The sequence below is a fragment of the Podarcis muralis genome, chromosome 10, assembly GCF_964188315.1.
Source record: "Podarcis muralis chromosome 10, rPodMur119.hap1.1, whole genome shotgun sequence".
Classification (NCBI taxonomy): Eukaryota; Metazoa; Chordata; class Lepidosauria; order Squamata; family Lacertidae; genus Podarcis; species Podarcis muralis.
The window spans coordinates 76023256-76040035 of record NC_135664.1 but is presented as its reverse complement, the minus strand read 5'-3'; the positions used below and the strand labels follow the sequence as shown (position 1 = coordinate 76040035).

The following is a 16780-nucleotide window of genomic DNA, read 5'->3' as shown; positions in this document are numbered from 1 at the left end:
TGTCGACCCCGAGAAGCGGCCCTGGGCTCAGAAGCCTGGATCTCCCTCCAAGGGCTTTTCCCTCCATGCCCAGAGCAGGGAGACTCAAAAGCAGCCAGAAATTCCTCCTGCCCTTAATGGCACGAAAGACTGAAATGCAAAACGTGCCACAAGCAGCTCGGTTCTCAGGGAAACCAGATTTCTCCCCAACTCTGGGCATCAGAGCCCAGCCTCTTGCCCCCTGCCAGGAGGGTTTGGAAAAAACCTTCCTTGGAGGTTTTCAAGCAGCGGTCGGATGGCCACCTGTAAGCGATGCTTTGGCTCAGATTCCTGCATTCAGGGGCCCAGTTAGTCCAGCGTCCTGCTCTCAGCAATTGCCTCTGCAAGACCAGCAAGGAGGATCCGGGCACAAGAGAAGCCCTCTCCCCTCCTCTGGTTTCCAGAAAATGACGGGGGGGGGGGGGGAGAGAGCACAGCAACCCTGACTATAATAAATAATAATAAATTTTTATTTATACCCCACCCTTCCCAGTTCAGGAAAGCCAGGCTCAGGGCGGCTAACAACAAATTTAAAACACTTAATTGATGCTACAAAAAAACCAGCATAAAATCCAGTATGAAACGTGAATAACAATAAAATAAAAAATCAGTTTAGGGGGAAATCCATCCAATAAACATTAGATGATCACCAGGGCTAGTTGGCTAAGTTAGTCCTATTTGGGCCAGTGAAGAGACCAGGGGAGAATTAGCTGCGGGATCCCAGAGCGGGTGATCTTCATCAAAAGGGGAGGGGAGGGAAGGAAGGGGAATAAAAGATCAGCTAAGTTCAAATTGAAAGCCAGGCGGAATAGCTCCGTCTTATAGGCCCTGCGGAAGGAGGTTAAATCCTGCAGGGCTCTGGTCTCATGGGACAGAGCATTCCACCAGGTCGGAGCCACTACTGAGAAGGCCCTGGCCCTGGGGGAGGATGATCTGACTTCCTTAGGACCCAGGATGTCTAGTGGCTCCCAGAGCCCTCTCCTCCTCTGTGAATTTGCCTCCTCCTCTTCTAAAGCCCCCCCCCCAGTTGGTGGCCGTCCCTGCCTCTGCGGTTTAACTCTGCACCTCCTTCGACCTGCCCCAAACGGCCCCACATTCGGCTTCCTGGGACATTCACTAGTCCTGGTGTGACGAGGCAGAGAGAGAAACTTCTGCCCCCCTCCCCGCCTTGCTGCACCTTCCGCCTGCAGCTCCCCTGCCCCACAAGGACTCCCCACTTCTCCTAAAAGAGCTCTGCCCTCTCTTGCAGGAGCACCATCTCAGGAATCTAATGGGGGGGGGGGGAGAGCAGAGGGATTTCCAATTTGCAGGCAGGCTGTTCCTCCCACAGCTTCTCCACAATCACGGCCAGCTGCTAACCTTTTCCTTTTAATTGCATTTCCCTCTTCCTATCAAGCCTCCCTGAAGCAGAGGAGCTGCTGCCGCCGCCGCCTAACTGCTTGCAATCTGAAAGGCGCCATCAGGCTCTGAGACGAGCAGGGCCCCCCTCCTGCCCCCCCCCCAGAAACAGACACACACACACACAATCCCCTCCGTCCTCCTTGCTCTCTGCTGCACCTTGGGGTCCTCCAAAAGGAAGACCGTTCCGGTGGGAAGAGATGTTTTGACAAAAGGACTCTCCTTCCTTGGAGGGCTTTAAGCAGAGGACAGGTGGCCCCCTCTCGTGAATTCTTCTGCTGCGATTCCTGCATTGTGGGGGGGGGGGGTTGGGCTGGATGACCTTCGGGGGTCCCTTCAAAGCATACAAACCCAAGATTCTATGGCCTCCTTCAGCAAAGGTCCAGCGGCCCCCTGTCAAGGGATTCTTCCGCTCCGATTCCCGCCTTGCAGGGGGCTGGACTAGATGACCCCCGCGGCCCCTTCCAGCTCCGCAATTCTCCGAGCCCGGCTCTCCCTCGGCTCCTGCTGGGCCCGCTCAATGGCTGCTCCCGTGCCGGGGCCTGCCGTTTGTTCAGCCGAGCCGAGGCGCACAAAACACTCCGGCGGGAGCGCCAGGGATCCCGCCGGGCCTTTGTGGAGAAGTCATTGAGCAGGCTGCTCTGTTGCGAAGGGCTGGCCGGCCGGCCGGCTGAATCCGGCCCCGGTTAAATGGGGCACCGGCAGCCGGCTGCTCGCAGGAAGCCGGCCGCCACAATGCTGCGTTTGGGGGGGGAGGGAGGGCATTCATTCATGCAGGCCGGCCTTCCCGTCTTTTGGAATACTGGACAAGAAAACACACTTAAGAAGGGGCAGCAGAGGACGTCATCTCAGATGAAGGGGGAGAGAGGCAAGGTGACAGTTAAGGGCATCCAGCTGCAGCAGGATGAGGCCCGAGGGGCCCTCTTCTCACAGCGGCCAGCCAGGAGCCCCGATGGAAGAAGCCTGGATGCAGGATCCAAGCACAGGAGCAGCCCGCTCCCTCCTCAGCCTGATAGCCCAGCAGAAGCCGGCCGCAGCCAACGCTGAGCTCATTTGGGCAGCTTTCGTGCCAATCGCATCGCTGGCATCCTGGGCTGCTCTGCTCTGTGGTCGTCTTCCTCTGCCAGGAGGAAGGGAAGGCGCACAAGGTCTGTGGGGGCAGCAGGACAGAGCCCTGGGGTGGGGCGCAGAGAGCGGGCGGCTGAGCGACCAGGGCAAACCTTGCACCGACCTTCCCGGTTGCCCGAGACCCCTGCGCTCTTCGCACTGACTGAGGTCCAAAAACTTGCTCATCCGCTATGCTCAGGCGCAAGGCGAGGCTCTCAGGGTTCGGTGCTGAAAACGGCAGGAGGGGAGAGCTGCTCTTGTGCTCAGATAATGCTTGCAGGTTTCCCATAATGCAGGCATGTCCAAAGTCCATTTCAGGGGCCTAATCCGGCCTGCCGCTTGATTTAATCCGGCCCCCGTGGCAGTATATGTCCTTGGTCGGCCCTCGCACATGTTCACTCCATCAAATTTGGCCCTCTTTGAAAAACGTTTGGGCACCCCTGCCATAATGGGAAGATGGCTGCCCACTGGGAGAATAGGAGGCTGGACTAGGGGGGGCATCACGTTGGCACCAGGAGACCCTGACGCCGCTCTGGCCACAGGAAGGCCACGCTCCAAAACCCTGAGCAAGTGCTTTTGCCTTCCTGCATCAGGCTGGCAGCCTGGCCCACAGAGGAGCCCAGGGGGCCTCATCCTGCCCCTCTCCTGGCCCCGCCCTGGCTGCTCAGCAGCTGGGCTCCTCCTCCCAACCCTCGCGGCTGGCTGGCTGGCAAGGGGGCTCCACTCTCTCCTGCTGCCCTCCCCCTGCGGGAGGAACATCCGTCAGGGCTGGGCCCATGCTGCGTGGGGCCGGCCTGGTAATTGGCTTCGCGGTCCCACCCGCTCCCCGGCGCCAGCCGTGCCGCTTTGCCGCCTTTGCTCTTTTCCGCGCTCGGCTAAGGCGCCCGCTTCTCTGCTGCAGGCTTGCAAGTTTTCAGCCCAGCTGTCAACGAAAAGGCTCGGCTAATTGGTGGCCGACAGACTCTTAATAAGGGCTGGGGGGGGGGAGAGGGGGGGAGAGATTCACGCCCCCCCTGCGTCACTTGACAAGGACTTGCCATGCTGCTGGCTGCAAGAAGGGGCTCTCCGGCAGAGGCGGGCAAGGGGCTACGGAGGGTCTGATCTCGCCCCCCCCCAAAGCAAGGCACAGCAGCTACAACCGAGAGACCTTGCCAGGCTGGTCTGAGGGGCCCCAGAGAACCCTGACGCCCACCCCACTTGCCCCGAGTCCAGCCTGCGATGCCACCCACCACCCACCCAGCCCTCTCCCAGGAAAAGCCAAGGGGTCCTTCTCCTGCTGCCCCACAGGAGAGGGCTATGCTCTGCCCTCCACAGTTGCAACCAGTCGATCCTCCTGCCCCACGGGACAGAAGAGGGCTCTTGGGTTCAAGTCCTGCTTGTGGGTTTCTTCCATACAGAGCCACTGGCCTGATCCTGCAGCCTCTCTCCTTCTGTGCCCATGTGCCATGAGCAGCCAGCAAGGAGCGCTTGGTTCAAGGAGGCCCCCTCTAAGTGTTGGTTTCTGCTTTCCTTCACTGTGCAGCGAAAGGGCTTGTCACGAGACAGGTGTTTACATTCCACAGTCTGTACTGTTGGAGTTTCTCACGGGAAAGGGAGACTGGATGTGACGTACACTGGTTTCCTGTTTTTCACTGGGTGATTCTCTCCAAGCTGTCGAGGAGAGAGGATGCATTATCTGCTCCTGCAGAGGCAAGATGTCTTTCTGTAATATAACTGCTTTGAACTGTAAATAAAGCAATATTGAGTATGTAGTACGTACTCCTCATCCTTCCGCTGGGCACGGAACTCTGCTTTACACCAACACGTGGTTATGGGCTCCAGAAGTCGAATCGGAGTGCCGGCAAAGGATCGGAATGCAGAGGGACGGATCGGATAGGAATCTGCTCTGCGCGTAAACATGATTGATGAGGTATGTACTACTGCTCCGGGCAGCCTGCCAGCTTCCAGTTAATGGCTTTATGGCTGGACTTTGAACTTTTAAAGCCGTTTTGCCGGGAACAGGCAAAAGGCTCCCAGGCACAAGTTACTATGCTGGGGAAATCGAAAGTAACTTTTAAAAGCGCTTTTGGAATGAAGCAGCTGCAGCAGTGACGCAGCAAGATTTAAAGCAGCATATATGACGCTGAAGGCTAATGCCAGAGTCATGATGGCCCTTCAGGATGCTTGTGGGATTCCTAAGCTCAACAAGAAAAATTATGCGGACTGGGTTCAGTATGCAGAGGCAATTCTGCGGAAAGAGGGTTTGTTTGAGGTGATTACAGAAACCCCCCCAGCTCCAGTTACAGATGCATGGAAAGCTAAGGATTCCAAAGCACGGGGAACACTTACATTGATAGTATCCCCAGAAGAGCTCTGTCTATTGCGTGATAAGACCTCAGCCAGAGAAATTTGGGAATCTTTGACAGAGGCTCACTTAAGGACAGAAGCTGGATCCACTATGTTTTACTTCAACAAGCTGCATAATATGGCTCTTGCTGAAGGTGGAGATGTGCGTTTACATCTGATGGAGATGCAAAATCTGAGACATGAGCTGCAACAGAGAGGACTCAACTTTCCAGAGGCTGTGTATTCTTTCATGTTACTACAATCTTTGGGTTCAGGTTGGGAGTCTGTTGCAACCCAGATTGCTGTGCAGCCAACAGCTCAGCTGACAGTGGACTTTGTTACTGCCGTAATTCAGAATGAAGCAGATCGCCGGGGTGCTAGCTGCATGGGCAAGGGGGAGTCTTCACAGACATCATCCCATAGTGCAGTGGAACCACCAGATGGCGCCAAAGCTTTGAAGGCAGTGAAATGCTACTCATGTGGACGTCTAGGCCATATGAAGAGGGAATGCAGATATCCCAGGGCCAAGACAGAGCAGCGCAGCGAAAGCTCATCGCGTGGAAAAGGCCGAGGCAAAGGCAAAGGCAAAGGTCCGGTGTCTAGGACAACGCAGCACAAGGCTATGGTTTCACGCTTCACTCCAAAGGTTGCAGAGGTCCAGAAGACGTCTAGATCTTTCTTCGTTGTTGATTCGGCGGCGACCCACCACATGTGCAACGATAAGAGACTGTTTGTGTCTTTTACACCGCAGGAAGGTGCGATTCACCAGGCGGATGACCACACTATTCCCAGTAAAGGCTACGGAACTGTTGTTCTTCACAGTTTGGACTTATCGATACAGAATGTCCTTTACGTGCCAGACGCCAAACATAATCTTCTCAGCGTTGGACAGCTGAATGAGCGGAACATTGACGTGTCCTTCAAGAACAAGAAGTGCATCATCACAAAGAAAAATGACTATGAATTGCATGCTGAATATGTTGATCGTTTGTTTGTTTTGTATTATGATGATGTTGTGCAGGATGACACTTGTTGTATTGCAGGTTCTAACAAAAGTTTGCATGCAGAATGTATTCATGATTTTCATCGAAAATTTGGTCATTTGCATTTTGAGGCAGTATCTAAAATGCCTGCCTTGGTTGAAGGTATGACTATTAAACCCTGCAAGTACCACATGAAGTGCAAAGCATGCGCAGCAAACAAGGTGAAAATGGCTGCGAAAGGTAAGGTGTCTAGTAGGCAAGCTACGGAACCATACCAGATTGTTCATGCTGATTTGGTTGGGCCACTATCGCCCTCTTTGGGTGGAAATAGGTACTTCATGGTTCTCATTGACGCATTTTCGAGATATATTTTTGTGTACAATCTCAAGCAGAAATCAGAGGCTTTTCCTAGGTTCAAGGAATTCTGTGCTTGGTTGGAAAATGTGCATGGTAAGAAGATAAAGACTCTTTTCAGTGATCGCGGGGGAGAATTCACTTCTCAGCAGTTTGAAGCTTTTCTGACTGAGAAAGGAATTCAACACGATTTGTCTAGTCCTCGCTCGCCATGGCAGAATGGACTTGCGGAACGGGCAAATCAGACATTGCTTCAAGGGTTAAAAACCTTGCTGCATGATGCCAATCTTCCAGAGAGTTATTGGGCCGAATCTCTCTCGTGTTTTGTTTACAGTTACAATCGCAGGTTATCTTCAGCGATTGGTTGTACCCCCTATGAGAAGATGTTTGGCAAGAAGCCATACATCAAACACATGAAAATATTTGGTTCTGACATGTGGGTTCATTCACCACAAAACTCCAAGTTAGACAAGCGTGGATTGCATGGTATCTTTCTAGGTTATCAGAAAGGGTCTTACAGAATAATGATGACTGGCTCTAAGACAATTAAGCTCACGAGAAGTGTTGAGTACAATGCAAAGTGGGGGGAGAATGTGGGAATTTTCCAATGTTATCCTGATGATGGTGATGAGACTGAGGATAGTCAAAAGCAACCACAACAACCCACACCCACTGATGAAGGTTCTGAGTCTGAATCTGAAACTGAATCGGGTGATTCAGAGGATTTCAAGAGTGCGAAAGCCTCTATGCGACCCTCTGAAAGCTCTGATCAAGAATTGGAAGAACCATTGTTCACAATAGGTCGTTTTTCTCCTAAGAAGGAAGAGGAGAGTGTTGAAGACTTAAGGCTAATTCGTAGATCACAGAGAGCCACGAAAGGCAAACCTCCAAAGAGATTTGCTGATGAGTTTGCTACGATAGCAGTAACAGCTGTTAAAAGCTCCAAGAAGGTATTTGAACCTTCAAGTTTCCAAGAAATCCAGGGTTTGGATTCAAAGGAAGCTGAGCCATGGTTAAATGCCATGAAGGCTGAGCTTGATTCCTTGGAAAGGAACAAAACATGGGAGCTAGTTCCAGTAGTTCCAGGAATGAAACTGCTTGGAAGCAAATGGGTCTTCAAAGCGAAGACAGATCAAAATGGCAAGGTAGTCAGACACAAAGCCAGATTGGTAGCCAGAGGTTTTGCACAGGTACCAGGTGAAGACTATCACGAGACCTACTCACCCACAGTGAGGTATGAAAGCATTAGGCTTATGCTCAAGCTAGCTGCAGAGCAAAATCTACACATTAGTCACCATGATATTAATACAGCTTTTCTGTACGGATCTCTAGATGAATCACTTTATATGCTTCCACCTGATGGCGTACAGGTAAAACAGGGATTTGTTTGTGCTCTGAAGAAATCCCTTTATGGTCTCAAACAAAGTGCACGGTGTTGGCACACAAAACTCACTGAAGTGTTGTTTTCTCTAGGTTTTCAACAAGGGAAAGCTGATCCATGTGTATTTGTCAAAGAGGAGGGGCAAAAGAAACTGTACTGTTTGTTTTATGTTGATGATTTATTATTCTTTTGGAAAGATGTCGCAATGTACAATAACGCCCTAGCTCAACTGAAAGAGCACTTTGACATGAAAGATCTTGGTGAGGTAAACAACTACCTATCTCTAGAAATAGAGAGAGATCAAGATGGTAACATTCTAGTACACCAGTCACGGAAAATTGCTGATGTGTTAAGCAAACTAAACCTGATGGATGCTAACCCTGTAGACACACCGATGATAACAGGTTATCAGGTAGATGACACTGAAGAAGCATTTTCTGACACTACACTGTACAGAAGTGTGCTAGGCAAGCTAAACTTCATTGCCAGATGTTCAAGACCAGACATTGCTGTTAGCTGTAATTTGCTAAGCAGACAAGTCAACAATCCTAGTGTCAAGGATTGGAAAGCTCTGAAACGCATAGCGCGGTATTTGAAAGGCACTATGCATTACAGACTGAGATTTAACAATCAGAAGTCTGGTTGTCTTGAAATATTTGCAGATGCAAGTTTTGGAAGTGACACTACAGACAGGAAAAGTACGTCTGGGGTTTGCTACATGTACAATCAAGGTCTGTTTGATTGGTCATGCAAGAAGCAAACAACAGTTAGCTTAAGTACTTGTGAAGCTGAACTGAATGCACTGTCTTATTCACTTAAGGATTGTGAATGGTTGATACAATTGTGCAAAGATATGAAAATTCCTGTCAAATGTCCGATCCAGGTTTACCAGGACAACAAAGCATGTTTGACTTTGCTGAAGTCTGAAGGTTGTAAGCAAAGCACGAAGCACTTGCAATTAAAGTTGCAGCATGCTAGGGAATGTATTCAGAAGAGACTCGTAACGGTGTCCTATATGCCAGGTAATGAAATTCCTGCTGATGTATTGTCCAAGATTGTATCAAGGGATCAACACTGTACCTATGTGCAGAAGTTGGGTTTGTACTGATATTGTACGAACACGCTGCCCAGTGATGTTCACAGAAAGGGGGAGGATGTTGGTTTCTGCTTTCCTTCACTGTGCAGCGAAAGGGCTTGTCACGAGACAGGTGTTTACATTCCACAGTCTGTACTGTTGGAGTTTCTCACGGGAAAGGGAGACTGGATGTGACGTACACTGGTTTCCTGTTTTTCACTGGGTGATTCTCTCCAAGCTGTCGAGGAGAGAGGATGCATTATCTGCTCCTGCAGAGGCAAGATGTCTTTCTGTAATATAACTGCTTTGAACTGTAAATAAAGCAATATTGAGTATGTAGTACGTACTCCTCATCCTTCCGCTGGGCACGGAACTCTGCTTTACACCAACACTAAGGACACCCGCCATTCTTGGCGGACAGCTCCCAGGAGTTGGCAGGCAGAGGGGGGCTCAGGATGGCAGCAGGGGCCCCCAGCAGAGGAATTTCATTGCCTTGTATTAGAAAATCATAGAATCCGAGGATTGTAGCGCTGGAAGGGACCCTGGGGGTCATCCAGCCTGACCCCCTTCAATGCAGGAATCTCAATGCCTAACCCCCTTCCGAGGGAGACGGCTTGAATCTCCTTCCCCATGAAGCCACGGGAACAAGCTTGTCCCCTCTTTCATGGGGCAGCCTTTGAGAAATTGGAAGATAGCTAATCCAATCTCCTCTCAGTCTCCTCTTCGCCATGCTAAGAAGAGACTGAGCGGCCAACAGGTGGCATAAAAATAAATACTCATGCAGAGGAACACATTTCCTGGCGCTGGGCTGCACCACACGCCCACACCCCAAGCAAGCTAGACCCACGGCTCGGGGTCTCCTCTGGCACAGCCGCCGGCCTCCCCAGCTGGCCTGCCCCAAGGAGCAAAGTGGGGAGCCTCTGCAAAGGGGACCTTTGCTCCTCGGCCTCCCAAGAGCGGCAGAATTCGCCCTCAGGCCTCCAAGGGACCTGCAGCGCAGCTGGTGGCCGGAACAGCCTGTCCCTGGGCAGCAGGGAGGTGTGGCCCCTCGCCAGCAGCTGGCAGCCGCCTGGGCATGGATCAGGGCCCAAAGGGGCTCCCTGCCACCCTGGGAAGCGGGTGGAAGACCCCCTAACTCCCAGGCCTCCACATTCCTTGTCCCATCTCCCCCCACCCCCCACCACGGAAGAGGTCCAGTGAGCATAGCCCCATTGCCCAGCAGTCCTGAAAGGGCACCGAAAGGGGATCCGCCCTCTCTCTCGCCCCCCCAGCCCTTTCCAGGCACTGCCTTGCTGCTCCCCCCATTGCTCCTCAGCCCCCTTCTCTCCTGCCCCCCCCCCCCCACTCACCGAGCCTCGGCCGCCAGCAGCTCGTCGTAGTGCGAGGACCGCTGGTCATCGTCCTGTCGGTAGCGGATGACGGAGGCCAGGCCCTTGCTGACCAAGGCTTCAGCGATGTTGCTGCAAGAGAAAGAGGAGGAAAAGGTGTGAGTGGCGGGAGCTGGAATCACAGAATTGGAGGGGACACCCAGCAGCCATCTATCCCAACCCGTTGCAACGCAGGAATGACAGATCAAGAATCCATGACAGACGGACACCCCACCTCTGATTAAAAACCTCTGATGAAAGAGAGTCCGCCTTCTTTGAAGAACAGCCATTTCACTGTTCTTCCTAATGTTTAGTCCTTACAATTTGGACCCACTGGTACAGGATCTCCCCTCTGGAGCGGCAGAAAACCCCTCGACCCGAACCCAATCTCTACCATGCCAGCTGATTCACCCTGCAGAGACCAGGCCTGGCCAGCCCCCTCCCTCCCTGCGAGGTGGGCCTTGGGGTGCTGAGCTTATAGAGGGGCTCTGGGCTCTGTAGCCATTCTTGAGCTTCTATACCAACGATTTAGGAACTTTCACCACGTTGAAATCATCATCATCATCTTTTATTTGTATCCCGCCCTCCCCGGCCGAGACTGGGCTCAGGGCGGCTAACATCAAATACGTAACATTGGTATAAAATCAAACAATAATTAAATTACCTCTTAAAAACAAGTCAGGATCAAACTAAGTCAAGTCTTACTGCCTCTGCAATTTTTTTTCTAAATGCTGAATGGAATAACACATGAATCTGACTTTTGGTGAATTTGTAAGTAAACTTTTTTTTTTTTTTTAACTTGCCAAATGCATAATGTTTTTCTATCTGAGGGAAGAGGGGAACTTTCGAAGGAACTCAAGGGATGTATTTTAAAGGTCTAACAGCCTCTGCTTCCATCCCTGCCTGCTGTGGGAGGGAGTTCTGTAGTTTAACGATGAGCTGCATGAAGATGGACTTCCTTTCATCCGTGTCACCATTCTCCTAGAAGCAGGGGGACCCCAAGGGGGGGGGGAGGAGACCTGTGGCTGAAAGACCCCAGGATTTCTGTTCACTCTGCAGAGCCCCCCCCCCCGGCACCCCCGGCATACAGGACAGGGAGGGGGGAAGCAGGGGGGGGGGTTCTGGCGCTTCCCTCTTTTTTTGCTGCTGTTTCCCCCTTGGGAGGTGGGGTGCAGAAAAATCCTCACCTGCTCATTTTAATTTATGTATTCCCCCCCCCCCACTAAACTTTACACACTGTGTGGTTATTATTTTAAAAACAAAATCAAAGCCGTTTACAAAACGATAAAGCAATAAATTTACTAAGAAAAAAATTACAACCAAGCACAGGGAAAGTTACAAGACTGAAACAGGTTTAAACTCCCATCAACTTTGCATGCATCTGGGTCAGGAATGCTTTGCAGAGGACGGGAAAGGCGTTTGCCTCATATCAAGAGGCAGGGAGTTCCACAGGGCAGGCTCTTGCCAGGCTGACAGATGGATTTCCTTTGAACTATTTGAAAAGCAATTGTAACCAACAAATTACGCTAGTAGGACTACACTAGGTTTTGTAAGGAGGAATGTATGAAGTGCTACAAAGTAGATAAAGAACAAAGATATTGGTTATGAGTTTTAAATGTACCAGGGAAAATAAGAAATGTATACTAAGAGATTAGATTGGAAAATTTTCAGACAGGACTGATGGAAGTAAAAAAAATATGAATAAGATATAAAAATACGTTGAATTACTGTTGAAAATGGCATGTTAAAAAAAACTAATAAAAAATTATATAAAAAGAAGGAAAAAAAGAAAGATGGATTTCCTACACTGAATGGGGATTAGCTGGCAGTGCCAGTCCTGCCAAGCGCAGCGGCCAAACAGGCGTATGTGGAGCAAGGCGATTTATTTCCCTCCACGTGGGGATGGCTTCAAAGCGAAGAATGCCAACTGTTCCAGTGCGTTTGAAGCCAGCGGCCAGGCATCAGGCTTGGGGGGCTCCCAGAGACGTGGGCGCCCCTCCTGGGAGGCGCAGGCAGGGCTTGGCACTGTGGGCTCAGCTGCCAAACTCCCACAGCCCCGGCAAGGGCCTCAACCCTCCGGCTCCTCTGCCGGGAGCCTCTCTGCCTCCGCTGTGACTGGCACGAGTCCAGTGCCCACCACATCCCAGCGCATGAAGGAGGCCCTCACGGCCGGCCTGGAGCTGCTGCTGCTGCTGCCGCCTCAAGGGGGTGGGCGGGCAAGCAAAGAGCCAGAAATAGGCCGGGCAGAGATGGGGGAGACGAGCGGGGAAGATCTGCAAAGGAGGAATCGGCTGCCAAGCGAAGCGGCAGCTGCAGAGGCACCGCGCGAAATGCCAGGCAGCCAGGAATAAGCCACTGCTGCCGCACCTCCTATTTCAGGCAGGCAGTTGCCGGGCACCCGCGGCACGCGGAGCCCACCTTCCCTGGCAGCTGCCTCCCACCCGGCGCAGAAGAATCACGAGCGGCTCCAAGGACGTGAAGGGGGTGCCCTCCCCCCACAAGGCAGCTGCAAGCAGCAGCCCCCCAGAGAGGAAAGGAAGCACCCCAAGGCGGCTCCTCTTTGGGCAGCTGCGCCCCCCCCCTCCTTGCCTCCTGCCGCCCCACCCAAAGCTTGTGGGGAGCTGGGAGGAGGCCGGGGGGGCTCGGGGCTTCTCCCCGGGAGAAAAAGCTGCCCGTGCCCTGTTTGCACGAGGGCAAGGAGCGCTGAGGCTCCGCTCTGCGCAGGCGGCTCCCACCCGCTGAAGTTTGGCACCTCTCGCCTTCGCCAGGCGAGGTTGTCGGTTGGTGTTTGTGCTGATGCTCAGAGCCAAAGCTTGGAGGGGAAGAGGGGGGAGAAGGGCAGTCGTGGGGGGGGGGGCGAGGCAGCGCAGGCTGGCAAGGTTTCCCCATTCAGCATCTGAGCCCCGCAGGCAGTGCCCGGAAGCAGCGAGGCACATCCCTGGCAGGCAGCCATGGGAGAGCCAGCTCTCCACGGAAGCCATGCCAGCCAGGGGAGCCACCAGGGGCTGTGTGCCCGCGAAAGGGGCTACGCTGCACCAAGGCCAGCCGGGCACAAGCGCCAGGGAGGCAGAGGAGCCTCCTGCGTCCAATTCCCAGGTGCAGGGCAACCTGCCTGCCCAGGAAGGGTGAGCCCGGTGCCCTAGGGGTAGGGGCACCTCCAAGCAAGCCTATCTCAGCTACAGCCCAGGAGCAGAGGCGCAGTTTGGGGGCTGCAAAGAGCACTGCCTGCGGGTACCAGGGCACGGAGGAGGGTGAGGAGAGGAGAAAGCGCTTCTCCCCGCTTTCTAATCTCACAGGGAGGAATGCCACCCAGTTTTACTCAAGAGAAGACCTGTTCCTGGAATCACAGAATGGTGGAGCTGGAAGGGACCCCTGAGGATCACCGAGCCCAGACACCCCCAAACTCAGCCCTCCAGATGTTTTGGGACTATGATTCCCATCCTCCCTGACCGCTGGTCCTGTTAGCTAGGGATGATGGGAGATGTAGTCCCAAAACATCTGGAAAGCCTGATCTAGCCCAAACCCCTAAGCTAGCCATGTCCATTAATTTCAGTGGGTCTGCTCTGTGCAAAACTGAGCTCAAATGCCACCCGGGGGGTCCAACCCTCTGGGGGGGTCTGCTTGGCCCTCAGAACTCTCCCCTCGCACCCCCCGCCCTGGCCTGCATCCCGTCCTCATATGACCTCTTGCTTTCGGGCAAGGAGGCTTGCATGAAGCTCTGCAGGAATGCTCCTGCTGCCCAGAGGGGAAAATGGATGCTAACTCTCCTGCCCCTTTCTGCCTCTGGCCCCACCCCACCCTGGCCCCGCCTCCCCCTGCCCCGCTGCTCCGAGGGGGCTCTGTCCCTGGGTGCTGCCATTCAGCATCTGGCAGGCTCTTCCCCAGAGGCAGCCGCATCTTTGCCAGATGCCAGCCAAGCGAGGCATCTAATAGGAAGCGATTTGCAGAAGAGGAGCAGCAAGGGGGGGGGGGTCTGGAGCGGCTGCCTGGGGTGGCGGGAGGCAAGGAGCACAGCCAAGACAGGACCCAGGCGCTTGCAGGCTTCCCTTCTTGCATTCCTCACGCAGCACATCGTTAACCTATGGAACTCCCTCCCACGGGAGGCAATGATGGCCGCCAACTGGGATGGCTTTAAAAGAGGACTGGACAGAGTCCTGGAAGAGGCTAGTAGCCAGGGCAGCTCTGCTCTGCCCTCCACAAACAGCAGAAACTAGACTTCTGAAGGCTGGTTTTTATTTATTTCATAAAATTTATACACTGCATGATTGTTTTTAAAAACCCTCAAAGGGTTTTACAAAAAGATAAAACCATAAAACTGAGGGGGGTGGAATGGCAACCCTACTTTAAAACAGACCAACGTTTAAATACTAAAAGAGACTCCGAATACTTTCTAAGCAACTGGGTAAAGGTAAAGGTAAAGGGACCCCTGACCGTTAGGTCCAGTCGTGACCGACTCTGGGGTTGCGGCTCTCATCTCGCTTTATTGGCCGAGGGAGCCGGTGTACAGCTTCCAGGTCATGTGGCCAGCATGACTAAGCCGCTTCTGGCGAACCAGAGCAGCGCACGGAAACACCGTTTACCTTCCCGCCGGAGCGGTACCTATTTATCTACTTGCACTTTGACGTGCTTTCGAACTGCTAGGTTGGCAGGAGCAGGGACCGAGCAACGGGAGCTCACCCCGTCATTGCGGGGATTCAAACTGCCGACCTTCTGGTTGGCAAGCCCTAGGCTCTGTGGTTTAGACCACAGCGCCACCCGCGTCCCTAAGCAACTGGGTAGGCTAGTCTAAACATTTTCATCAGCCATCAGAAAGAGTGCAGCAAAGGCTCCTGCTTGATCTCAACCGATTCCTCTTTCCAGAAGGAAAGAGGGATCCTGTGCTCAAACGCAGCAGACTTTGGATGTTCCCACCTTCCTTCCTCCCGCAGATGCGCCTGACTCCTCCCCGCATCTCAGCAAAGAAAGGGCAGCGCTTGGAGGGCTGGGGCTGCAAATGCCTTGGCAGAGACTGGCACTTTCCCTCTGCACCTCCCTGCCCAGGAAGCGGCCAGCTCCCTCTGGCACCAAGGGAGAGCAGAGTCAGAGCTGCCCCTTCGAGACGCAGAGGGCAAGGGGACCCTGGTCTCTGCCCACCTCCATTCCCATGACAATCACTCTACCCCAATTTGCCGCTGCCAGACCGGCATGGGAGGAGCCGAGACTGTATTGCATGGCTCCCACGCCCCAGGAACGGTGGGCATCTGTGTGGCAAGGGACCCAGAAAGGCCTTCCACGCTCAGCACCGAAGATGTGTCCTGCCACTCCTATCTTGAGGAGCGTCAGGGGGCTCCTGGGGGTCCCTTGCAGCTCTGCGATGCCCTGGCTCTGTGATCTGGCACCAACCTTGAGGGGCACACGGGGGCAGGACGCTCTCTGCAAACAGCTCTCTGCTCTCTGCAAACAGCTGTGCCCACCCCTCCCTCGGAAGCCCCCCCTTGCACCACCTACCAATCGGCCGATCTGCCCTTTCGCAGCTGAGGTTGGGGGTGGCAGTCAGAGGGAGAGCAGAGCAGGGGGGTAGGAGACACAAATGCAACCCCCCCCCCCCTGAGGGACTCTTTCCACAACCAGCATATCGAATGTACATGCAACGGTTGGCTCCATCATTTGTCGTGGTCGAAGGGCAGCAAGCGCCCGGCCCCAAGGTGCCAAGATTAATGGCAGAATTATCATGCATGGCGTATCCAAGGCCTCTGCAGCCCCACAAGCCATTAGGGGGCTGGGGAGGGGGGGCAGGTCCTAGTGGAGGGAAGCAGAGAGGCTGCAGCCACGGATGCTGCCCAGCATGGCCTGCTTGGGGGTCTCTGGGGGTCTCCAAGCCTTCCTCACCAGCCCATGAAAGGGGATCCTAGAACCGTAGAATTGGAAAAGACCCCAAAGGGGCAATGCAGGAATCTCCATGAAAGCCCCCAAGCTCTGCTGAAAAAGCTCCCAGGAAGGAGAGTCCATCACACTCAGAAGAAGTCCGCTCCACTGCCAAACAGCTCTCACTGTCCTTCATCGTGTTTAGTCAGAAGCCTCTTTCTTCCCGTTTTAACCCAGTCCAAAGTGTTGGTACTGACGGCCTCAGCCCTGCATCCCTAAAGGAGCGTCTCCACCCCCATCATTCAGCCCGGACACTCGAGGTCCAGCTCCGAGGGCCTTCTGGTGGTTCCCTCCCTGCAAGAAGCGAGGCCGCAGGGAACCAGGCAGAGGGCCTTCTCGGTGGTGGCACCCGCCCTGTGGAACACCCTCCCACCAACGTCAAGGAGATGAGGAATTACAGTGGTACCTTGGTTCCCGAAAGGCTTAGTTGTCAGACAAATAGGCTCCTGAACGCCGCAAACCCGGAAGTAAGGGTTCTGGTTTGCAAAGGTTTTCCGGAAGCCGAACGTCCGACGTGGCTTTCATGGCTTCCGACTGAGTGCAGGAAGCTTCTGCAGCCAATCGAAAGCCTCGTCAAACAGACTCCCAGAACTGATTAAATTCAAGAACCAAGGTACCACTGTATATATCATCTGAAGGCAGCCCTGTGTCGGGAAGCTTTTTAATGTTTGATGCTTTATTGTGTTTTTATATATGTTGGAACACAATTTCACGCCCATCTCCAGGGGCATTTGCAAACACCGCCCAGCTGTTTCCCCCTGGCCTTTGCACAGCCAAAGCCTCTGTCAGGGTCCAGGGCAGGCAAGCCCAAGACCAAGGATCAGAGCTCGGGGCGAAGGTGGGGATCCGCAATCCCCTCCCCGCGGGC

At 53.6% G+C, this 16780-nt stretch overlaps 1 protein-coding gene across 1 annotated transcript in view; it reads right to left on the bottom strand.

The window, feature by feature from the left end:
- The window catches only part of SND1 (staphylococcal nuclease and tudor domain containing 1), a 232189-nt gene that overhangs the window by 102419 nt on the left and 112990 nt on the right, over window positions 1–16780 (bottom strand). The window contains exon 13 of the mRNA XM_028746419.2: window positions 9991–10101. Coding sequence (XP_028602252.2) covers window positions 9991–10101 — 111 coding nt within the window. The remainder of the gene's footprint in view (window positions 1–9990; window positions 10102–16780) is intronic.